The sequence below is a fragment of the Schistocerca americana genome, chromosome 1 (assembly GCF_021461395.2).
Source record: "Schistocerca americana isolate TAMUIC-IGC-003095 chromosome 1, iqSchAmer2.1, whole genome shotgun sequence".
In the NCBI taxonomy this organism is placed as follows: Eukaryota; Metazoa; Arthropoda; class Insecta; order Orthoptera; family Acrididae; genus Schistocerca; species Schistocerca americana.
The window spans coordinates 998,949,376-998,975,059 of record NC_060119.1 but is presented as its reverse complement, the minus strand read 5'-3'; the positions used below and the strand labels follow the sequence as shown (position 1 = coordinate 998,975,059).

Below are 25,684 nucleotides of genomic sequence, written 5' to 3'. Positions count from 1 at the left end.
AATAGGCCTCACCAGTTTTTCCTCGGGGTTCCGTCACTCCTTCACCTAATAGGGTCGCATTCCTTCTATTGCCGAGGGCTTCTCTGGGGTGACATACGCAATACACACCTCTGCTCTCTCCAATTCTGCTTTCGTTGGATTACTTTCTCAATTAATGGTTGTACCCCAGTTCTTCCCTTATTTCTTCTTCTCTTATTTTGTCTTATCTCATGTTGACTTTCAGTAGACTGTGGAACTTCATTTCTACAGTTTCAAGTTGTCTTTTCATCTTAATGCCCTACATTCTTTATAAAACTTCACCTGTGTTTCTCTTCTCGTTTTACACTTCATTTTTTACCTTATCGTGCCACATATATGCTGATAGGTTCTCTTATTTATGTTTTTTCTTCCTCAAAGTTATGTCGCAAGCGAGATACTGGAAACGGGACAGCTGTTATATTATTATGCTACCTATGAGTCTTGTTGTTAAACTCTTGTTCCTTATGGAATATTATCCTGAAAAGGCCATTGTTTTGCTTTTCTTGTTAACTTGACGTTATAATTTAGACTTACATTGTGGAATCTGTGTACCGCTATATGAAGTATGTCTTGACTGCCCTGTATATTTACTTTATCGTCGGTGTAAAGCACTGTATCCCGAAATTTATCTCTCCCAGTTCTTATACCTCGAGGTAATCTGATTTTCATCCAATCCCTAACAACGTAGTCGATGTCGGTGTTGAACAGTGTAGGTGACGTACTCTGGTCCTGCCTTCTTCCCAGCATTATTCACACAGGGGGCAATGTAATTGTATTACAGTTACAGTGCCTCGCAAGTTTCAGAGCTCAGGTTAGGTTGTGAGGTCAGCAGAACATTCAGTGGGAATTTAACTGTGTTGTAAACAATGATTAGCAAGAGACAAAGAACAAAAGAACAATTTTTCTCTACAAATGAGTCACACATTCCATATTAGGTACTCAGTAATACAGAAATTCTGAATGAAAAAGAGGCACTAAAGCGAGGGCGGTAACTTCATCTATTTGTTTCGTAGCGTTTATCTCGTATATTTACAGAGTGACATTTAGTTGTTGACTGTTGCAACGCTAGTGACAGATGGTGGCCAGATGCCTATCAGCCAACCTCCCCTTAGCCGCTTCCCGCCATACCCAGGATGGAATCTGTGCACACCATCTGCCAGGGACCCATGTTATTTGATGTGAAGGTGTGCGAACGTTTTCTAAATGTTTTAGAATCGTGTAACTGACGTAGTCCATGTGTAGCAGCCCTGTACACACGTTGTCTGATTTGGAAAAACCGCCTAAAAACCACATCCAGTCACGCCGGCACTGTGTCCGTCTTTCTTAATACACCACGCGAATTCGACCTGGGACCGGCGCTCCTCCCCCAATCACGGCAGCGGCCCACTACTGCACGCTGCTAAGCGAGCCTGCCTAAATGTGAATGCTGTACGGAACCGGACTGTGTACTTTTGACTTGTGGAGTAGCAAATATAGATGGTAAACCTCTTTTAGTACTCCGTCCTTCATTCAGTAGAAACGGAATCATTATAGGATCACGTTATTGTCCGTTTGCCTGTTAAGACCTCTTTTCCTCAGGAATGGGTTGAGCTATCAAACTGAAATTTACGTCAAATATCAAGGTTTACGGTTCCTTGACGATGTAAAAAATTTTCGCTTCTAAGACAATGCAGTCAAAAAACATGGCCATTTACATCACTTAATTCGACTAAAATCACGAAATTTGGCAAGAAGCAAGGTGTCACTCCACAAGCACAGGAAAAAAAATTGAAAACTGTTAATCTGGAATAATATCGTATAAAAAAAATTTTTCCCATTTGTGGTCCGTCTGTTTGCATGTCCGTCTGTTGAGCCCCTTTTTCTCAGAAACGGGTTGTTGTTGTTGATGTTGTGGTCTTCAGTCCTGAGACTGGTTTGATGCAGCTCTCCATGCTTCTCTATCCTCTGCAAGCTTCTTCATCTCCCAGTACCTACTGCAGCCTACATCCTTCTGAATCTGCTTAGTGTATTCATCTCTTGGTCTCCCTCTACGATTTTTACCCTCCACGCAGCCCTCCAATGCTAAATTTGTGACCTCTTGATGCCTCAGAACATGTCCTATCAACCGGTCCCTTCTTCTTGTCAAGTTGTGCCACAAACACCTCTTCTCCCCAATTCTATTCAATACGTCCTCATTAGTTATGTGATCTACGCATCTAATCTTCAGCATTCTTCTGTAGCACCACATTTCGAAAGCTTCTATTCTCTTCCGGTCCAAACTATTTATCGTCCATGTTTCACTTCCGTACATGGGTACACTCCATACAAATACTTTCAGAAACGATTTCCTGACACTTAAATCTATACTCGATGTTAACAAATTTCTCTTCTTCAGAAACGCCTTCTTGCCATTGCTAATCTACATTTTATATCCCCTCTACTTCAACCATCATCAGTCATTTTGCTCCCCAAATAGCAAAACTCCTTTACTACTTAAGTGTCTCACTTCCTAATCTAATTCGCTCATCATCATTCGACTTAATTCGGCTACATTCCATTATCCTCGTTTTGTTTTTGTTGATGTTCATCTTATATCCTCCTTTCAAGACACTGTCCATTCATTCAACTGCTCTTCCAAGCCCTTTGCTGTCTCTGACAGAACTACAACGTCATCGGCGTTGGAATTTGGAGCTGTGACTTCTTAAACTGATAGTTCGGTAATTTTCACAAGTCAACACGTGCTTTCTTTGGGATTGGAATTATTATATTCTTCTTGAAGCCTTAGTCTCAGGAACGGGTAGAAGTTGAAATTTATGTCTTTTTTAAATTATTATTATTATTTCATGTTGGATTTCGGATTCATAACGTATGCTAAAGACTAAATGCTGCTCCTCTAACACTGGAATACGATTTTGACTTCCCCGTGATATTTCCAACCGTAACGTCATACAATACGAATGACAAGAACAGTGGTCGATAAACGAATGTGACCGTCCACTCTCCTCGGAAGTGAAAGCCAAATACGAATGGTGAATGTGGGCGGCCACGACGCAGGAAATGCGCGGTGTAGCGGCGGCCAAATAGCGCCGCGGGCCGCGGGCCCTGTGTACCCGGCGCAGAGTTGCCTGCCTGTTTATTCTGCGCGCGCGCCATTTGGCTGGCGCTCCTAGTCCCACGCCACGCCGCCCGGCTGCTGGCGGCGCGGCGTCGCCAGGCGGCTCTGTTGACACATCGCCGCGAACAGAGCCCGTCGCGCGTCCCCGTTACTCGCCGAAATGAAACGTCCCGCCTTTGACGTGCCCACATAACTAGTTAATACACGCCGCTCTTCATTGGCTTAATTGAACGCTTAACAAGTGTAGCAGCTCAAAGGAAAAGTTGAGTTACACGTCAAATTAGAGCTACAGGGTCGTTAGATTTCATCTCCACTTGCTCTGCGTGCCACTGCATGAACGAATAGGTCTTGATTTTCCGGAATTATGACCACTTAGCTTACATTGGACCTAACATATACGCAATCTGGCCCCTGACAGAGGGAAGGCCTCAGACATATCCAACTGATTCGGTTCATATATGCCAGCTCGTTTGTGTAGCCTACAGCCTAAAATGAGAGACACCGTACGGTGACTTGAGGAGTATCCTTGTAACTGTAGATGTGGAAGATATGTTGGATCAAGGCCCCAACGTTTTTGAGAAAACAACTCCTGAATTTTACAACTCGCAATCGACTCAAAATTGACGGAACCGTCAGATAATAAAGCATTTTTCATCATCATTTATAAGCAGAATGAGATTTTCACTATGCAGTGGAGTGTGCGCTGATATGAAACCTCTTGGCAGATTAAAACCATGTGCCGAGCCGAGACTCGAACTCGTGACCCGTGCCTTTCGCGGGCAAGTGCTCTACCAACTGAGCTACCCAAGCACGACTCACGCTCCGTCCTCACAGCTTTTCTTTTGCCAGTACCTCGTCTCCTACCTTCCAAACTTTACATAAGCTCTCCTGCGAACCTTGCAGAACTAGCACTCCTGAAAGAAAGAATATTGTGGAGACATGGCTTAGCCACAGCCTGGGGGATGTTTCCAGAATGACATTTTCCCTCTGCAGCGGAGTGTGCTCTGGTATGAAACTTACTCGCAGATTAAAACTGTGTGCCGGGCCGAGACTCAAACTCGGGACCTTTGCCTTTTGCGGGCAAGTGCTCTACCAACTCTCGGTCCGGCACACAGTTTGAATCTTCCAGGAAGTTTCATATCAGCGCACACTCCGCTGTAGAGTGAAATTCCAATTCTGGAAACATCCCCCAGGCTGTGGCTAAGCCATGTCTCCGCAATATCCTTTCTTTCAGGAATGCTGGTTCTGCAAGGTTCGCAGGAGAGATTCTGTAAGATTTGGAAGGTAGGAGACGATGTACTGGCAGAAGTAAAGCTGTGAGGACGGGGCGTGAGTCGTGCTTGGCTAGCTCAGTTGGACGTCTGGCATTAGCTGCCGCAGCGGTCGCACGCTCCTCAAGTTTGCTCCGTGAACGTTCAGTGTTTACGCCAGTGTTTTCGTGTTTTGTGCTCGTTTATTGACGTTTTGCACGTGAATTAAGCGTTATCAATTGAGCATTTGGTCTTCTTTCGTGTCATCTTTCTACGAAGTGCCGTTGGGATTTCGGCGTTGTCCGAGATTTCTTCGCTGCAGAACACCATGGCAAACTCCGTGAGAAAAAACACCGTGATTTTCACCTTCGACAAGTACACCCGTCGAGTACAGCCCTCTGCACTTGAAATACACGACTGGATTACCGAGGTAATTGGCCTTCATTCTGAATCTGTTCATACCATGCAGCTGGACTCTGATGAATACTGCATTTTTGTAAAGTTTAACGATTCCGCGAGTGTAGACCGCTTTCTGGCAAAATTTGGTTATGAAACGGAATTTATACACCGTGATGGTACTAAAAGTACTGTCAAACTCCGGAATTCCGAGTCTGTAATTAGGAATGTTAGGGTTTTGAATATTCCCATAGAAGTAGACAATTCGAAAATTAAAGATGTCCTTTCAAAGTATGGGGTTGTCAGGCAAATAGTCAACGAAAGGTGGGCTTCGCATTTCAAGCTGCAGTGCTTTAACGGCATTCGCTCCGTGGAGATGGAAGTGAAAGCAAACATTCCCTCCCACATCTTTGTTGACGGGCACAAGGCGCATGTTATGTACTCAGGACAAACCCCTACATGTCATGTATGTAACGAGTCTGGTCACCTCCGTCAGGACTGCCCTCGCCGTGTATTTGTGCTAACAAATAACCTTACGCAACGCCGAAAATTGACACTCAACGATTTGTTGCCAGCCAGTAATACAACAGAGCCAGCGGCGGTCGTGGATCCTGTTACTACCTCTGGAACTGTTGCACTTAATGATAATGACTTTCCGTCTTTAAAACCTGCATTAACTGCTGAAATTCCGTCCCGTGACAGCGAGATTCCCACAAAAAAGCGTCCTCTAGAGGACACTGAAAGAAATGTTGATGAGGACTCTTCCTGTGAAACACCCGTTGCCAGGAGGCCGAAGCCCAGTCCTGAAGATCTGTTGGAAGTGGAAAAAGGAGATGGAATGAAGGTCGATGTGGCTCCCACTTCCGCACAAGGACTTACACCGCCACGAACAGATAGTGACGCAGCGGGTAGTGATTTTTCACGGAAATGTGACCCTGAGTCTGAGGTCACGGCTGAAATAACCGCATCAAGTGCACAACCCATACAGTGCGAACCGTACGAGGAAGTACCAGGTAAAGAACCTGCTGACTCCGAAGCGCAACGCCGCGCCGAAGGAGAAAATACACAAGCATCACCGCCCCGCCAGCAAAACAACACAACAGACACCACGCCGGAACCAAACATTGACGACTCGCAAGCCACGGCCGTTGCCCCATTTAGCCACCGCCGGCGGCTGCGACAGACACCGGGCCTTGCTGTCACGCGTCATCAAGCGAAAGTCACACCAGAGAAGAAAGACATCAAGAAAAAGAATATCAAATATGAAGTCATCAGGTCCAACACTGACGAGGAGAAAGAGAATGGCCACAGTGACTTATAGCAATGCATTGTCAGGATTTCAGGATACTTTTCTTCTCAAGCTATTTGTTTAAAAGCAGTGCAAATTTTCTAGGCAGTTAGTACATGTAATGGGCACACAGCTTGTAAAGATCGTGCCTTGTAGGGAAGCACGTTTGCTGCTATAATCATACCGAACCTCATCCCAAATAGCTTCTTCCGGTATGTCTGTGCTGCAAGCTTATAGCATTACTACTATTAACATTAATAAAATACAGTCACCCTTGAAATTGTCGGCACTTAAGGAATTCTTGTACCAGTCCGGAACAGATATCGCGTTGCTACAAGAAGTTGCGATAACGGAATTTCGGATCCCAGGCTTTTTTGAAATTGTTAATGTTTCTACGGAAGCCAATATCGGTACAGCCATTCTTATAAGGGAAGGCATTCCGGTGACTGAAATCGAACGACTAGAATCAGGAAGAGCCATAGGCATAAAACTTTTCGATGTGACAGTGATTAACCTTTACGCCCCATCAGGAACTTCCCACAAATTGGATCGTGCGAAGTTTTTTCAAGATGAACTGATTTACTTATTGAGGAAAAATCCGTGTTCTCTTATACTAGGTGGAGATTTTAACTGTGTTTTAAACCAGAAAGATCAACAACCCAACTTCAACTACTCGCCACAGTTAAAAAAATTAGTAAGTGATCTACACCTTAAGGATGTGTGGGAACTTCAGCACCCGACGTCAGTCGGGTTCACGTACATAACCAGCCACTCCCGCAGCAGACTAGATAGAATTTACGTGTCACCAAATTTGCAAAATTATTTATTAAACGTTGAGACTATTCCAGTGTATTTTAGCGATCACAGTACACTTTTAACTTGCTTTAATCTAAGTGTACAACCAACCCGTCGATTCAGAGGCCAATGGAACTTAAATATCTCTGTTTTAACTGACGAAGAACTGGAACAGGAAATAAGGTTTGCGTGGACTATGTGCCTCCGCACAGTAGACAAGCACCCAACAGTCATAGACTGGTGGACAAGGAGGGCTAAACCAAGGCTGCGGAAAGTTGTCATGCAGTATAGTGCAGCCAGGCACAGGGAGTTGAGGAATACAATGGAGTTTTATTATAAAGTTTTAAGAGACTTATATCAACAGGCCCATGATGACGTAATTCGTCTAAATGATATCAAAAAAATAAAAGCCAAGTTATTAAGCATTAAACGGCAACAGATGGAGGGACTCAAAATTAAATCGAAAGCCACATCAGTCGTAGCAGATGAAAAAGCTTCTCTGTATCACTTGGTGCGGCATGCTAAAAACAGACGTCAAACTTTAATTGATGAAGTCCAGACGCATACTGGTACGAGGCTCACATGCCAGAAACAAATACTGGACGAAGTCCACAGGTACTATGAAACCTTATATGCCCCTACCACAGTGGAAGATGCAGCTCTCGAGGACTTTCTCACTATTTTAGGTCCACAATTGTCGGGAACAGACAACGCTGACATCCTGTCACCTATTACTAAAGATGAAGCGCATGAGGCAGTGCGTAACTCACCTCTCAACAAATCTCCGGGACTTGATGGCCTCCCTGTGGAGTTTTATGCCCGCTACTGGTCTATAATTGGGGACAAGATCACTTCCATGGCAAATGAGGTCCTGAACGGAAAACCGGTCCCTGCAGAGTTTAAGGAAAGTAAAATAGTACTGATTCCTAAGAGTAAAGGCAAAACCAACTTAAACAATTTTCGGCCTCTTTCGCTACTAAATTCTGATTACAAAATAATTTCGCGTATTATCAACAAAAGACTCTCTGCCTTTTCCAACAAAATATTGAGTCATCACCAATCTTGCTCTCCGACCAGAACGATATTCGAAAGTCTATCTGCATACAGAGGCGTCATTGCAATTACCTCAGTGACAAGTATAAAATGTGCTTTAATCTTTATAGATTTCAACAAAGCTTTTGACCGCGTTAGTCATAGATACCTCTTTGCGACGCTGTCAAGAATGGCTTTCCACCCCCAGATTGTGAACATGCTAAGGAATATTGCAACAGGTGTAAATGCGAAAATAGCAATCAATGGCCAAACATCTAAACCCATACAGATAAGGCGAGGGGTTCCACAGGGCAGTCCCTTATCTATGTTTTTATTTTCCGTATCTTTAGAGCCCTTCCTCCGCACTGTCCACGAAAGATTAACAGGCATAACATTGAGTGGTGAGAAAACTGTCATACGAGCTTATGCTGATGACGTGGGCGTTGTAATAAGGAATAAGGAGGAGACAGTTACACTGGAAAGAGAAATCCAAAGATATTGTCTAGCGTCGGGAACGACAGTAAATGAAAACAAAAGTCAAATATTGAATCTACGGGGCCTAGATCACCTTCGACTGGCATGGGCAAAACAAGACAACAAACATAAAACTTTGGGAATCACCTTAATGGCATGTCCGATGCGGATGGCTGCTTTTAACTGGACGGAAACTAGGAGGAAAGTTCATGGTGCTGTAATGGAGAACATCCATCGAACTATGGACCTGGTGCAAAAAGTCAGATTCATCAACTCCTGCGTTTTGTCTAAAGCGTATTTCACTGCGCAGGTATTTCCAATCCCTAAACTAGTAGCGAAAGGGATCATGTCCACTGTTACCAATTATTTATGGAGAGGAGACATATTCAGGGTTGGTGCGACTACGGTTATACTGGATGTCAGAAACGGGGGCCTCGGTTTGGTGCATATTGGCAATAAAGCGTCTGCTCTGTTCCTCAAACGGACTTTCCATATACTCAGAGAACTTCCACAATGTATAACCGCAAAGCTCTTTGAGGCTGTGACACCCCATAGCCTGCAAGCACCGATTGATGTGCGAAGGATTAATGCCCGTCTGCAGTATGTGAGGAACTTTTTCCTCGAAGCAAGTTATCTTAGTGACGAAATCAGAAGCAACACACGTATCACAGCGCGCGACATCATACTTGAAAGGAAGTTAAATGAGGGTAGAAACAAAATTGAAACGAAATTCCCAAATTGTGACTGGAAAGCTGTATGGCGGAACATCAACTATGCCGGGCTATCTACAGACGCTATTTCCTCATGGTACAAAACAGTTAATAATGTCATCAGCACCAACGAGAGACTATATGGGATCGGTTTAAACCAGACACACCTTTGTGGAAAATGCAATCTGGTGGACACACTCAGCCACAGATTCACCTGTGGTGGCAATGTGCATAACTGGAATTGGATCAGGCAACAAATCGCCTTTCTCACCAGATCCTCTACGCAATATATAACGCCGTCGCTCCTCCTGAGACCGGACATGACATACTTTCCGAAATTAAAAACCAACGCCATTAGCTGGTTACTGGGAAAATATGTTAGTTATGTCATCCACACACTTGGGTCGGACAACGAGATAGAATTCCGCGTTTACATGAAGTGTGAATATGCAAAAATCAGCACGTATCGCAACCACAAGAAGCACTATGGCAACATGCTGAAGATCATTTTTGAAAGAATGGGTGTTGGTTAAATATGTGAAACCACTACAACACCTTGAACGAGAACGAACAGAAGAAAAATAAAAGTCACTTGGTTCCTTATTATTATTTACTTTAACCTTGCTTCCGGAACCTTTTTTTTGTGTTTAATTGGATTGTATTTAAACTGGTTCATAGTCAAGAAAACTGGTATTTAATATGCTATATTTTTTATTCAATGGACAGTTTACAAATTAAACAGTGAATTCAACTTAGTAGACAAACCCACTGATTGGGTGACAATAATTTGCACCTAGAATAATCTCAGTTATCTTGAGCAAAGTTTATACTGTAACCACTTTTAAAGTTTGTTTTACCAATATTACTGTATTAGACATATTTAGCATATAAATAGTTTAAAACTGAAAAAAAAAAGTAGAGCACTTGCCCGCGAAATGCAAAGGTCCCGAGTTCGAGTCTCGGCCCGGCACATAATTTTAATCTCCCAGGAAGTTTCATCATTTGTAAGGTAAGCAAATACATATTTATATAGAAATCAAAGAACGAAACTATCACCACTGCCGCTTATGAACCATTAGTTAAACGCCGGTTAACCGTTGGCGAAGTGTCCAAGGCATCTGGCTGGGTAACGATGTTGCCTTGGATCGCGGAGTTCCGGGCTAGATTTCAGTCTGGTCGCGGATTTCCCCGGCCCGGAGATTGGGTGTTTGTATTATCTTCATAATTTCGTAATCTTATGTGAAAGTGGCGAGACTGGACTGTATGAGGATTGGGAATTTATACGGGCGATGGTAACCGCACAGTTGAGCGCTCCACAATCCAAATATCATCACCATCATCAGCAGCCGGCTGGGGAGCGGAGAAGCTTTGTTCGATTTCCAAACACATACCGCCTTTCTTTTCTCCATTTGATTCTTTTTCCACATCAGAACAGCTAGGAGTTGGAGTGTTAATAGTGTAAGTAAATCAGAAAGGAATTATACCAAAGTATAAAAACATTCCTAGTGAGACTGCTGCGATTTCGTCACGGGGAACCACTGAGAGTCATAGCGCAACGCTTGTTCACGCCAAGCAATGGACAGACTTTTATTTCAATGCTTCAGAACTGCAATGCGCTTATGGAACCCCAGTATGAATTGCCCAACCGTTCGAATACAGCAACGATGCATAGCATAATTGAAAGTCAACGGTTACCACATACTTTTCAGGTGATATTATCGTACCCACGCTTAGTTTTTCATCAGTCTTTGATGCGGCCCTCCACGAATACCTCTCCTGTGCCAACCTCTTGCAGCCCATGTCCTCAATTATTTGTTGGATGTATTCCAATCTCTGTCTGCCTCTACAGTTTTTACCGTCTACAGCTCTAGTACCGTGGAAGCTATTCCCAGTTGTGTTAACAGATGTCCTACCATCCTGCCCCTTCTTATTTCCAGTGTTTTCCACGTATTACTTTTCTCGCTGATTCTCGGAAGACGTCTTATTCCTGACCTTAGTAGAACACCTAATTTTCAAATTTAGTTGTAACACCACATCTCACATGCTTCGATTATATTCTTGTCCGGTTTTCCGACAGTTCATGTTTCACTACCATACAATGCTGTGCTCCAAACGTACATTCTCAGAAGTCTTTTCCTTAAATGTAGACCTGTCTTTAGTATTAGTAAACTTCTCTTGGCCAGGAATGCCCTTTTTACCAGTGCTAGTCTGCTTTTGATGTTCTACTTGCTCCTACAGTCATTGGTTATTTAGGTGCCTATCGCTGTTTGCTACTTTCCTTAAATTCGACTACTTTGTGATCCCCCATTCTGACGTTAAGTTTCTCGCTGTTCTGATTTCTGATACATCTCATTACTTTCGTCTTTCTTCCATTTACTCCCAGTTCATACTCGACACTCATTAGATCATTCTACTCAATGGATCGTGTAATTTATCCTCATTTTCACTGAAGATAGCAATATCTGTGGCATGCATCAAAATTCTCGAAAAAGAAATATTTTATAGTCAAACGAAGCCTGTTTTCTTCCGAAGTTCTGGAAGGAACAATGTAGTTGCGACGTGAGTGGCATTACTGGATGTTCTTGAAGCCACGAGCTTATTTGCTTCGATAGTTTATATGACAAGTTCCATCCATGGGTACATAAGGGGCCGTCGTTAAAGTTACTTTCCTCGATTTCTAGGAATATGTACGTCTGCGGATCACACGTATGATTATGAAAACAGCTCAGTTCATCCTGTTGAATTCTGAGTCGATTGCGCGTCATGAAATTTAGAGTTGGTTTTCTCAAAAACGATGCGGTGTTGGACCCAAATACCTTACAGTCTTTCAGTTTAGGTTTTTATGAAACGACCTGACAAATACGAGCCGAATCGTTTGGTCGTGTCTCAGGCCTTATCTTTGTGAGGGCAACGGTCATTCCTAGCATCCCCCGCGTGGAATGTCAAGCCAGACAGCAGATATAATATGACAACTAGCATTCCCGCAAGAAAGCACGAACTTCCCAATTTTCAGACCGTTTCGTGAGGCGTACTATGATACCTTTGTTTGTAACAGTGGTCTCCATTTAGTAGGATGTTCGGCAACAACGTAAACTACGCTGAAGATTACTCATTTCGGAAATAAATAACTATCGTCTTTGATAGTTGAGACCAATATCTAAGCTTTAAAATCTTCCCCGCTGCATTATAATTAAAACTAAGAAACATTAGGCTCCGCTGTCAGGTCGACAAAATAGAGCAAGGTCGACCAGCCGCCGCGTCATCCTCCGCTATGAGGTATCATTTTGACGCGATTTGGAGAGCATACCGCCCTCCCAGGCGTTTTCGGCTTTTGAGACCTTGTGGCCACTACGTTTCATTCCAGTATTTCCTTCTTGCTTCTTGCTTCAAGAATCGTCTACATAGCTGCTACAATTAAAGAAACTCCAGGTGTGTTCAGGCGTGTCTGGCAGTTAATGTTGCGTCAGTGACAAACATGCCGGGCGTCTGGTGATGCAAACTTCGAGCATCTGTTGTAACATTACAACTATATTCATGTTCAAATGGCTCTGAGCACTATGGGACCTAACATCTGAGGTTATCAGTCCCCTAGAACTTAGAACTACTTAAACCTAACTAACCTAAGTACACCACACACACCCACGCCCGAGGCAGGATTCGAACCTGCGACAGTAGCAGTCGCGCTGTTCCGGACTGAAGCGCCTAGAATCGCTCGGCCACTTATATTCATGTGATACACCATGTGTACTCATTATGTCCGATAAATGTTTCAAATAAATCACTCTTGTTTTTCCTTTTCCGATCTTCGACCTCTAGTAACACTTACCCTTGATGTTCGCGGCCATGGGTTGCTGTGCAATTCTCAATCCTTACGATATTCCCCACCACTCCTGGAAACCTGTCGCACCCTGTACACTACACAAGCCACCGTACAGTTTGAGCCACTGGGTACTTCTGGTACTACGATCTGGTCCCCCTTCTCTGTTCCACTTGCAAATGGTGTGTGGGAAGACTGACTGTCGGTAAGCATCCGTAATGTTATAATTTCTCGGTCTTTCTCGTTGTGGTTATTTTGTCAGACGTATGTTCAAAGAAGTAATATGATGCTCGACACTTACAGGTACGTATTCTCTCGCAATTTCAGTAGTACATCTCTCCATGATGCAAAACGTTTCTCTTGTATCGTCGGCTACTGCATTTTGTTGGTGATCTCCGTGATCGAGGTTGCCTGTCCTTGATTGCTGCTAATGAACATTCCTGTGTTACGTGCGAGTTTCAGCTACTTTTAGAACAAAACAGTGTAATGTGAACTTATAATTCGTAATACTACACACACACCCTTAATCACTCACCTCCTTAATAACGTTCCAGGCTACCTTTAAAATGCAAAAGGACCTCAGTTAATTGTGATTCATCTTGTACATGGCACTGGAAATTGTTGAACTGTATGAAATCAGATTGTCATAAATTCTGAACGGTTTGCGTTAGGACGTTAAACTTGCACGGTTGGCCACGGGGTATGATGGCAATTAGTATGATGTGAATATGGCTTTGTTTAGCGACGAAGCCCACTTTCATTTGGATGGGTTCGTCAATAAGCAAAATTGGCGCATATTGGGAACTGAGAATCCGCATTTCGTGATCGAAAATTCTCTTCTCCCTCAACAGGTGAATGTGTGGTGTGCAATGTCCAGTCACGGAATAATCGATGCGATATTCTTTGATGGTTCAGCGACTACCGAATGGTACCTGAAGATTCTGGTAGATGTTTTCATCGCTATTATCCAATGTGACCCTAATTTCGACAAGATGTGGTTCATGCGAGACGGAGCTCGATCCCATCGAATCAGGAGAGGTTTCGATGTTCTGGACGAGCACTGTGGGGACCCCATTCTGGCTCTAGGGTATCCCTCCGCCACACACCGTCAGTTGGCTTGCGGAGTATGGATGCAGATGTAGATGTAGAGGCCACTGGCATGGGCGTCGATTGGCCACCATATTCTCCGGATCTAAACACATACGACTCCTTTTGCGGGGCTATATTAAAGACAAGGTGTGCAACATATACCCCAAAACCAATTCTGAGTGGGAAACAGCCATTCCGGAGGTCCTCGACAGCATCGATGTTCCGACACTTCAGCGGGTCATACAGAATTTCGCTATTCGTATCTGGCACATCATCGCCAATGATAGTGGGCATATCGAACATGTTATAACCAAATTCGGAATATCTGTAGTGACCTTTACATGTTGAATAAAGTGTGTGCACGCCGTAGTTTATAACAAAGTTTTTTTTTTCTGTAGTTCAATAATTGTCGCCCTGTACCATTGCACCGCCTTCTCGGGCACTGTAGGTATAGTGGATATTCTATGCCCGTTTGACTATATGCAGTGCCATTAAGCATCATTCGGAAGAAGCAAACAAGAGAGCAAAAATCTCATTAAGAGCGCTAGGTACTCCAATTGAACAGTATCAGAGAAGAAGAAAGAGACGGGAAACTTGGCTGCAAATACAGGTGTAGGAAAACCATTGCATTCAAAACAGTTTCCAATCATCCCGGTATTGGTAAATACAGGAATGGATAAATACACTATAAAATAGCGGGACATGCAGGCAACGGTTATTGAGGCAGATAACGTTGACGACCTCATCTTTCCAAAGTACGCCACAAAAGCGTAATAACATTTAGATACTGTGACTATGGTGGCCAGGAGATATGCGACGGTTCATCCTTGTGCTCACAGATCAGTCCTGTGTGAAGAGGGGCCCTGTCGTCTTGGAACACAGCATCACCATTGAGGAACTAAGATAGTACCATGGGAGGGACCTTATCAGCCAAAGTGTCACTTAAATCTTGGCAGTACTGTGAACTTACAGAGTAACCATTGGAACCATAGAATACCACGATGGGACTGCCCAAATCCAAACTAATTACCGAACTTCCACCATGTTTCACTCCTGAGGCGTAAATCCGGGAAGAATTTGGAATCAGAATGAGATTTTCACTCTGAAGCGGAGTGTGCGCTGATATGAAACTTCCTGGCAGATTAAAACTGTGTGCCGCACCGAGTTTGGTAGGTAGGAGACGAGGTACTGGCAGAAGTAAAGCTGCAAGGACGACGTGTGAGTCGTGCTTGGGTAGCTCAGTTGGTAGAGCACTTGCCCGCGAAAGGCAAAGGTCCCGCGTTCGAGTCTCGGTCCGACACACAGTTTTAATCTGCCAGGAAGTTTCATATCAGCGCACACTCCGCTGCAGTGTGATAATCTCATTCTGGAAACATCCCCCAGGGTTTGGCTATGTCATGTCTCCGCAATATCCTTTCTTTCGGTTGTGGTAGTTCTGCAAGGTTCGCAGGAGAGCTTCTGTAAAGTTTGGAAGGTAGGAGACGAGGTACTGTCATTTGGAATCAGTGTGAAACAGGGCCCATCCGACCAAATGACATTCTTCCATTGCCCCACGGTGCAGATTTTATGGCTTGGGCACTACGTTTTACGTGCATTTGCATCTCTGATGGTGGTTTCGGAATTACCGCTCGCCCTGCAGTTCCTGCTAATGGGGCTCCCTTCATGTTGTTTTAGTTCTGATACGGTTCGTCAATCTGACATTCGGTTATGAGGTCACTTTTGCAGTTGTAATGCTTTTGTTTTTCGTTATAACACTATTCGAATGACCGTGCACAACGATCACTCAACACACACTTTTCTCCGTGCTGTGACTTAGTGAATGACGCATTCCTGCATGAGGCATAGTTTTTAGATACGGAACTTCTTGAAACACCAAACACTCCCGCTACCATGATTATGGAACCGCCACCTCAGTTGCTCTAACGATTTGCCCGCATTCTAATTAAATTAGCTCCGACGTAATGCAATCACAACAACATAAAACAGTGTTCTGACCACGACTGAGCCGGTTATAGGCACCTCAGTCTGGAACCGCAGGTTCGAATCCTGCCTCGGGCATGGATGTGTGTGATGTCCTTAGGTTAGTTAGGTTTAAGTAGTTCTAAGTTCTAGGGGACTGACTACTTCAGATGTTAAGTCCCATAGTGCTCAGAGCCATTTGAACCACGACTGACACTTGCAACGTATTGTGGGCATTGCAGAATAGCCATTCGCGGTCACATGAACAGCTCAACCTGCTGTCTTCGCCTGCATCTCCATTTACGTTCAAGCATGCGTTTTCCGTGATGTTTCCTTATTTTTGTCCCATATCTTTGTCCAGCCCCTGTACTCTCTGTGGCTTCATTACTTCAGGAAAGACACGGTAGAAGAAGACAACAAATGCATACTTACATAATATTGACAGACTGGCTGCTAGGTGACAGACACAGAACTTCCATGCGACACATGTTCTGTATTTTACATGTCAGTATCATACTAAGCAGTGTCTGCTACACTACATTTTACAGAATTACCACCTGGCAGTCTAGGTTGGACTTCTTTTCCTTTGCTTTGTCCTTTGTTTATGCAGTTATTACTTTTTCAAAATACCTCGTTCATATTTTTTAGAATTATTATTAGTATTGTTACACTGTTTACATAATAGAATAGTAAGTAACTGCAGGAATAAAATTTTGTCTGAAATCGCCAGATACGTCGCGAATGGGGCAAGTCTACCAGCTACGCAACGGCTTCGTTACCAAATGTCGTCACGGGAGACTCGAAGTACAAACAAGGTGGTAGACTATGCGAGAGAAGATCCCAGAACAACTGAATCAGTACTTTGACAACAGTGCGCAGACAGACAGAACGCTCTGCTGTGACGAGGCCAAATACATTATCTTCACCTAGGGATGTCACAAGACTGACTTTCAGGATGCTAACTTCGCATAAAAGGACGCGTTGAAACCTGTATGTTAAACACTTTAGATGCCAGAAGTGCTGACAGGGCGAGAAAACGATAGCACATTCGGTCAACAGTGAGCGCTTATACATGTGTGTGTCTGGGGGGGTATCATCTGCAATAAAAACCATCCTCCTCAAGCTCATTCTCAGAGTGAGGTCATTCCATCTTAATGATGGATACCGATGGAAGACCAACTCTCTTAACTAGAAGGATGATCTGGTGAATTTAGCAAATGCCTCCAAGCTGCCTTTGGAGTCCACTGCTACAAGTCCACAGCTGAACGGCTGTAGAGGGGACTTTCGATTTACAAGCCACATCCTGCCATTGAAACTAATGAGTGGTTGAGGATAGAAGCCGGGCCGATCTTCCACGGATGAAGGATAGATATGGCCGTCTGCAAGCTATTTAGCTTTGGTGCTGGCGCCTGTGGCACCACCTTAGTGGATGAATGTTGGGACCACGACACGGGCTGTCCTCCAGGTTGCTAATGGTTCTTCTGCCTCCACGCCTTATCCGCAACTGATTAGAGGAGTACGCAGTAATCTAGGAACGATCATAAGAGTTGCTTCATCCGAGAGTGCTGGTGCTCCCACACAAGTCCACAGTCTCGTTGGGCTGCGAAGACTCACGGCCGTCGATCCCTCCTCCGGGGTGCGGCACTGACCCTAGAAAACGCCGTGACCAGCGATTAGCAAGTTTCCCGCTTGGCACTGACGAGCCACCTCGCGCTTTCAATCAGTGCCGACTCTGCATGGTCACTGTTACACAGTGCCGGAAAGGTGATACAGCTGTTTTAAAGCTCTCGTCGCTAAATTATTGTTAACTGAATGATATTTCATTAACGCCATGGTGCTTCACAGGAACATCTAATCGCTGTCTTCGCTCTACATAATGATAGATAGAACCTATATGACATGTTAATACAATCGTTTGCTCACTGGCTACCTCTGAATGTATGTGAATAGGGTTTCAACTGTCGAACTTGCCGACCCTACTGTGGCGTTTCGCAACCGAGCACCCACCGCTACCATTGTACATAACAGCACCGTCAGCTGTATTGAGCACGCCATGAACAACAAAATATAGTGTTGTTCTTTAGGAGAAAAATTTGAATTTGTTTAATAACTTTTTAATTATACCATTCCGGTTTACTCATAAAACAATACACGTGGTATTATAGAGGAAACAGATTCTCTAACTTTCGAACATATGCTTCGGTAGTCTCTTAAGTTGCAACGACTATCGTCGTGAGGAATAAACCCTAGATCGGGCAATAACTGAACTTCTGTATATTTATCTTTCAAGCAGTATATGACAAGGTCAGGATGTGAAGCTCGTTCCAGGCAGTGAAAGACTCGTGTATAGGTAAAAACTGCGTTTGTGTTTTTAAATAGATCTTCGTACGTAAATGCAGTTTATCGAACGTTTTGCCGTGGAGTAGGTTCCATCCATAAAGTCCGTCTACGTAAAGACTACAAACCTGTCCACAACGGGCAGAACCTTTATATTCATACTTTCCTCACCCATAAATTCCTTTAAATGTGGCAATACACGGAAATGAGAAGGTTTAAAAGCTGATGAATAGGGCGTATATTGCAGCAATTAGAACTTCGCATCTCTCAGTTTCCAGTACCGAAGTCACCTTCCTACCGGTCGCATTGTTATGAAGTAAGTTGAACGTGTTACACTTGCCTTCTATGCCACTTCTTACGTACTTATTTCATAGGTGGGCCAGACAACTTGCTTAATATTCCCCAGGTTACGTTTTACCTTTTACGACCCATGACGATCACCTTTCCAGTAGATGAAGTATACTTTATCTTTTCTATTGGACGGACATTGGCTTTCACCCTTTGCTTTGATTGCTGTTAAGGGGGACAGGAAATGGTAGCTCCATTTTTCAAGTCATAAATAAGACAATAAAAGCAGTTGTACACTTCTTAGAACATTCCAAAGTTTGCACGATGAAAATAAATATACCGCAATGTTTATGACATCTGATACTTCATGTACCTTATATTGTAAACTGGCGATACCATATTACACACTTGCTCTAAATTTTGTGCTGTAATGTCAAATTTGGAAGAAGTACGACAGCATTTCATTTCACCTCCCCGTTTATAGCGTCTTGAAAACTTTGGAGCCCACAGTAAACAATTTTATGAATGAATCACAAGAAACACAATTCCCTTAAAAGTCCGTACACGTTCTGAAATACGTTTTCTGAACGTGTATGTGTTACGTGCAATAGATATTTTCCTCGTTCGTAACTTCACATTGCAATTAAATTAAATCAATCACACTAGTCGTTATGAAACTACATCACAAAAAGTAATCATGCATACTAGTTAATACGTTCAGACATTTTTATTTTTAAACGATATGCCCGTTTATTTTTGGTATTGTTAGTTTCTTAAGGAGCGATGAGATTAAATTAGCTGATTACAAAGTGTCACTATGAATAAACAATGTAACCTGTGCAGGATAACATTTCTCCTTCAAGGAAGTAGGTTTCCCCTCTCTATGTCTCAATTGATTACGGCAGGAAGTTGGTACACGAGAGAATTGCACAACTGACTTTTGGTGCTATTACTGCCACGTTCCCTTCATCATTCAAATATTACCTTTGGTGTAGTCTGTGGTAGTTACGTCATTGACTGCTTGTAGTTCCAGAAACTTCAATAATCTTGAGTGTTATTAGAAAAATAGAGACCATATAGTATAAAATACAATATAAACTATGTGGAAGATATACATTTGGAATTAATTATCTCTCAGATTACAATAGTACTTGCATACACTCACTCTTTTTCCGAAGTGTGTTAGGTTTGGTCACGGAGATGTCCGTGGTTGTAGACGTAGTGGACGGCGCAGGAATCTCTGGAACAGACAAGTTTAAATTTCGTTTCCTTGTAACTCATTATCAGCATGTTATTTGGTGTATTATGTCTGTATGAGACAATAATTTAGTGTCATTCAAGATTTTCTTAACTTGTTACAAAGTGATATTTGTTTGGGTGGCTATTAACATGCTTTCCTTCATTTACGACAGGGTGTTTATCAGTGAACGGAAAAGCATCGTATAGTCATTTTAAAGGAGGGCTCTCCGAATTTGACTTAACAGTTTTAGGGAAACCACAAGGAAATATAAATCTGGGCTACCAAACAGCGGTTTGAAAGCGATCACGTTTTCGCATTGACATTCAGAATGTGTATACGTTCACAGATTTCTGTGACAACTAATATAGCTCTATGATACTGCGCTCTATCACTAATCATAAGTGCAGTACAGCATATGGCTACAAACTACCTTCAGAAAACTCATTTTAAGAAATGAAGAGAAAGACGTCGCAGATGACGAACGTGCTTCAGGTAACCTGTAATCAATTTTTTGCTTCTGACGAGAATTCTGTCGCAGCCATGTCGATACCTTATTCGCAGAATTGTAAAGGTGTGTTGTGAAACAAATGCTCTTTCACATAGCCGAGTTAACAATAAACGTCAATGCAGGCTGACGCAAGGAACATTAGGGAAGGGATATAGACGGGTATCGGAAATGTGTTCTTCAGTGAGTAACTGCATGTGGGCTGTGCTGGCACAGCAAGAATCACAGCTGGGCCATGCAGCAGTGTAAGTTACAACACAGTCAAACCTCGACGCCGCAGCCAGGCCTGTAACACCGTTCACACGGCAAAAATACAAAAGTCAGCATGTAGCGGTGATGACTTGAATACGAGACCACCACGCCTCGCATCGCAGCTCTGTTGTGGCCTACGGAACGCAGAATTGTGTCCCTTGCAAATAGGGGTGACGAACCACTATAAATACCATCCATTTCAGCACTGCAATGTCAGTCTCCACAGGCAGCCAGATGTGAGAGGTGTTCCGCGCCAGCCATCGACAGGAAGTGGTTCATTCAGTCTGCCATATTAGAAGCCGCTTCCTCTAGCTGCGGAAGTGATGTCGTCAGCAGCTGAACTGGTGCCTTCCAGATGATGGGCCACCTGGTGGCTGACTTCTGTCTGGTTTGCTAGCTGCCGAGTCACCAATTACTGTTAACAGGCACACACTACCACCGCAGGCCACTGAGCGCTGCTACCTACATGGGGATCCTTCGTTTATCACTGCGCAATCGAATGTGTTCTACGCTGACGAGGAGACAGCGATAACTCGTCATCATCGATTTAGTCCAAATTTGTGGTAAATGCAGGCTTGGCCAGAAATGGAACTGACGAAAGTGGGAGCTCCAGATCACCAAGCTCATTTGAAAATATCATTTTCGATGGTGGTGGGTGAGGCATGAGACTTTTATGTTAACGTAATTTCTAGGTTGCGGTTCACCAAGTCAAAAGAGTACAGAACGGTAATCCGAGAGTCGTGGGGTCGAATCCGTTATTGTTTTTTTAATTTTAATTTTTGACATTCCTTCCACGGCAAATAAACTGAAATGACGCTCAGAATACTTTATTTATTTATTGTTATGTACATAGTTCGGTGTAGTCAGCGCGTACACAACTTTCCCACTAGAGCGCGCCTCAATAAGCACAACAGCGCAGGCGCAGCACTCGTCCGTCTGCGCACTACGAGATGGCGCTGCCATAGAGACGGACCAAATTCTGCTTCCGCCGATCCGCGTATTAATATGTAACTCAGCCAGTGAGATTGCTACTAATGTAGAACCTTTTCTCCTCGCGGATCACACTCGCGCAGTGATACATGAACGCATGATATATTATAACGAGTGTACAGACCTCCGTTTAGTCAGTCCGCATTTGTCTGCACCAGTCTGTACCAGTCTTCATTCGTCTGTACCAGTCTATACGAGTTCTACATTTGTCTGTACCAGTCTATAGTCAAGTTTCAGTCTGCGCCTAGTAAGATTACCATATTCCTGTACGTAGCCATGAAGATAAATGTATAGACACTTTTGTCAAGTATCAGAGATATATGTGAGAATAAGATTAACGTACCAATACCAAAGGAACTTCAGATGGTCAATATTAAATAGCATCCAGAATAAAGTTAAGTAATTTATATGCTAGTTATTATTTTAATAAATGTGTGTGAAAAATGAACCAAGTTCTGTTTAAAGTTGTCACCGGCAATCTGCTACTCTAAGCGTGCAAGTGGCATTTCTATCATCTGACCTAACAGCAGAAGATAAACACGCCACGATAAGACCACGAGACAAATTGCTGACACTCGCCCAGTTCGTTAGAGCGACAAGTCAAATAATCTGATGGTGTGCGTACTGAAGGTCTTACAGTACGCACACCACATTAATATTTTCATGAAGGGCATAGGAAGGACAGGTAAAGAAAAATTTGGTGAATGAGTACGTGACAAAATGTAGGAATGTAGACATTAGTTGATCTAAATCTGGGAAACTTTCAACAACCTTTTGCAAACGAATTTTGATTGATGTAATGAAGTGCAGAAGATTAAATTTCTTCTGTCAACTGACTCGTGGAGAGGAAGAACGAAACTAAATTTGTATAATAAGATTTTTTTATATGAAGGAGGATTGCCATCACGCAGTATTAAAATAATTTTCCTCCGCCTCAAGGCCCCCCCCCCCCCTCTCCTTTTGGAAAGCACTACCTAGTGAAGCCTCTGATGTCTGTTCTTAATGTGGGTAAAGAATTTTATCAAAAAGTTTCAAAACTGTTCTCGCTCATCGGGAGAGGGAAAGAAACCACATCCCGAGATGGATGGATCAAAATACGTTCCGTTTCCAATATTTGCTGAAATTATGCATTACGCATGGTTTGGTGCCACAGAGTACGGTGAAAGAGAACTTTTAACGAATGTAATCCACGTCTGATTTTCTACAGAAACCTTAAAACAACCTTCTAGTCACGCTAAATGTAATTCAAAACAGTTGCTGAGCCTTACTGTATCCATGACTCCACGGAAGGAAGAATCATCACTGTTTTAGCAACCCCAAACCACCCTATTGATGGCACAGAGACAGGGAACACTCAGCAAGGTTTGTAGAGAAAATCAGTGTTGCTCATTTCAAAGGAATGACCAACTGAAGTCGGCTAATCGTTTTAGAGAAAAACTAAGTAAAAGTAACTAAATGGGGTTTTTCCAAACAGCGTTTGGAATAAAACTCCTCCTGTTTGTCGTCAGTAGTGAAGAAACCGATTGTTGCGTTTTCAGAGATAAAAAAAAAAATCAAAGACGAATCTAACACTGTCGTAATCACGCTACACAAATGATTCATAAGGAAGCACATATTTTTACAGAATAAACTGTTTGAAGTTATTTGTTTGCGCATTATTAATATACGTTTCAACAAAGAAACAGTGAAAAGGACAGAAAGAGGGACAGACAAACAACTGGATTCGAGATACGTGACAGAATGAACGCTTCTTTTGTCATGGAAAAATACAGTCACCTACTCGTTATTATGTACCATGTCTCCGCCCAACATTCAAGCATATTCTGCTGGAAACGGCACAAAGATGAGCACGAGCGTAAGACCTTATCAGGCGTTAGAAAACGGACAATAGGGCTGATAAGTGGCTTTACATGTTGGTATACGGTGATGGTGTGGTGCGAGTGCTTTCCAGTCGTGTGTAGGGATGTAGTCTATGTGCCACAAAGACATCGTTAAGGAGGTATCCTAATTATTATTCTGTGACGAATGTCTGCGTGGGATGAGATGGCCTTCTGACACGTCATCCATTGTCTCCCACAGGAGAATCTTAGGGATTTCATAGCTGATAATTTGCGTCCGTTTTACTTCTGCACCTTTTGCATTAGAAAAAACATAAACCCAACTACGCGAAATCATGGCAGAATGGTTTGAGAAGTACACTGCCTGACAGAAAACGTGAAGCACCCAGAAGAGAAATAGTAAAGGAAAGGAAATTTGATGTTACTTCAAGTCAAATTCACAAAGAATCTGCCAGTATGAGACCACTTGTCAGCATGACGTTGTACCCCCTCTGACCTTGATGCATCCACTGACTCAGTTGGGAAGGGTGTCATGAAGCCGTCGCACCATCTCCTAAGGCAAGCTGGTCCACAACTGATGAAACTGGTTCCTGGTATCCTGAATATACCACTATGACAGACTTGACTTCGGAGCTGTTCCTACAAATGTTGTCTGGAGGTACAGATATGGAGACCTGGCTAGCCGTGGGGGCACCTCGGCAGCACACTGACAGTTCACTGAGAAACGTGCCCTGCGTGGACGAGCATTGTCCTGTTGATGAAGGGCACCATAGTACTGTTGTATGAGAGAGACCACAAGAGGAAGCACGTGTCTGTGACGTACCATTGAGCCCTTCGACACTACTAGCCATGTTAGCAACTCGTGGTCCAGCAGTTAGTCACTACCTCTACATTGTGTGGTCCCGGATTTGATTCCCGGACTGGTCGGACATTTTCTTCATTAGGGGTCTGAGTGATAGTGTTTGCTCTAACCGTTTCATCTCATCTTTATCGATGCGCAAGTCGCTGAAGTAGCATCAAATGGAAAAGTTGCACCAAGTAGCCGAATAATCTTACGGGGTTTCTCCCAGCCTATACCGTCATATGATAATTTCATTTCACAACCAGCCGTGATCTCAAGACTTGTACGATTGCTCCCCATACCATGACACCAGGAGTAGCAATGCCGTGTATCTCTCCATTGGAAAAATGGGACCACTTCGCAGGTAGTGCCCCTTCTCGTCGACGATGGTTATCTGGGGTAGTACAAAACCGAGATTCATCAACGAACTCAGAGCGGCGTCATTCATAAGCAGTCCATGCTTGCCGGTCACGGCATCACTCCATACGCATCCGTTTCTGTTGTGTTGTTAACGCAGCCTACACCTGGAACGGTAGTCCCCTACTCCGACTGGTGCTAGACTACGGCTAATGGTATGTACGTCACAAGGAGCCCATTAACTGTTCTCAGACGGCAGGCACAGATGCGAAGATGTGGAGGTATCACGATACGCTTGGTGCACGATACAGAGATCCTCCCTTGTGGCAGTGATGGCTTATTGGAAACTCGACATCGTGTATGTCTGTCTTTACGCCGAAAAGCAATTCAGCATGGCGAGATTGTAACATCCTAATGTCCCTAAATGCGAATATCGCACTATTCGACCAGTCGACCAAATAAAGACCGAAAATGAGGACCTTACAAACAGTCATGAGCTAATAACGCTATCTCACACGTGAACGCAGCGTATCTGTGTCATTCACAGTGATCACCCAACACTGTGTTCACGCCCCTTGTATACCTTAAAAGCCCTGGTCATAGTACTAAATACGAACAACACTAACGCACTATGGTGGACATTCTACCTCCAATCATTTCAACTCTAATCATTTACGTGCACACTAATGGTGTGTACGTGTACGAAGATACTTCGGTATCCGATCACATCTTCTTTGTGCTTCAGCTTTTTTGTCTTGCAGATACAAGTGACCTTATTTAGATCCCCAGGTGACTTACCCTGAAGCCTATTGAGCCTTTGAGCGAAAAATGCACGTCTTGCACCAAGCTTCGATCAGTCTTCGAGAATAGCTATCGGCGATTGAGATGCCTTGGATCAGGATGCACCCTGCTGCTTTCCGTGGCTTAGTGGAATCCATTCAACGACACAGAGGAGGTGACGCAGTGGAGGTATCTTCAGAGTGAGAGTGCTACTTCCAGCTAGGCGGATATATCTAATTCAACTGCTCACGACAGTACGATAGAAAATACTAGATCAGTGAATGAGTCTGCATATGTTTCAAAAATGCTTCTTTTTAACCTTGACATAACTCAT

At 43.5% G+C, this 25,684-nt stretch overlaps 1 protein-coding gene across 1 annotated transcript in view; it reads right to left on the bottom strand.

The window, feature by feature from the left end:
* Nucleotides 1-25,684, bottom strand: part of LOC124548682 (neurotrimin) — a gene marked incomplete at its 3' end in the record, with an annotated part of 1,196,053 nt that overhangs the window by 90,336 nt on the left and 1,080,033 nt on the right. The window contains exon 11 of the mRNA XM_047125186.1: nucleotides 19,713-19,787. Within this exon, the coding sequence (XP_046981142.1) occupies nucleotides 19,713-19,787 (75 nt within the window). The remainder of the gene's footprint in view (nucleotides 1-19,712; nucleotides 19,788-25,684) is intronic.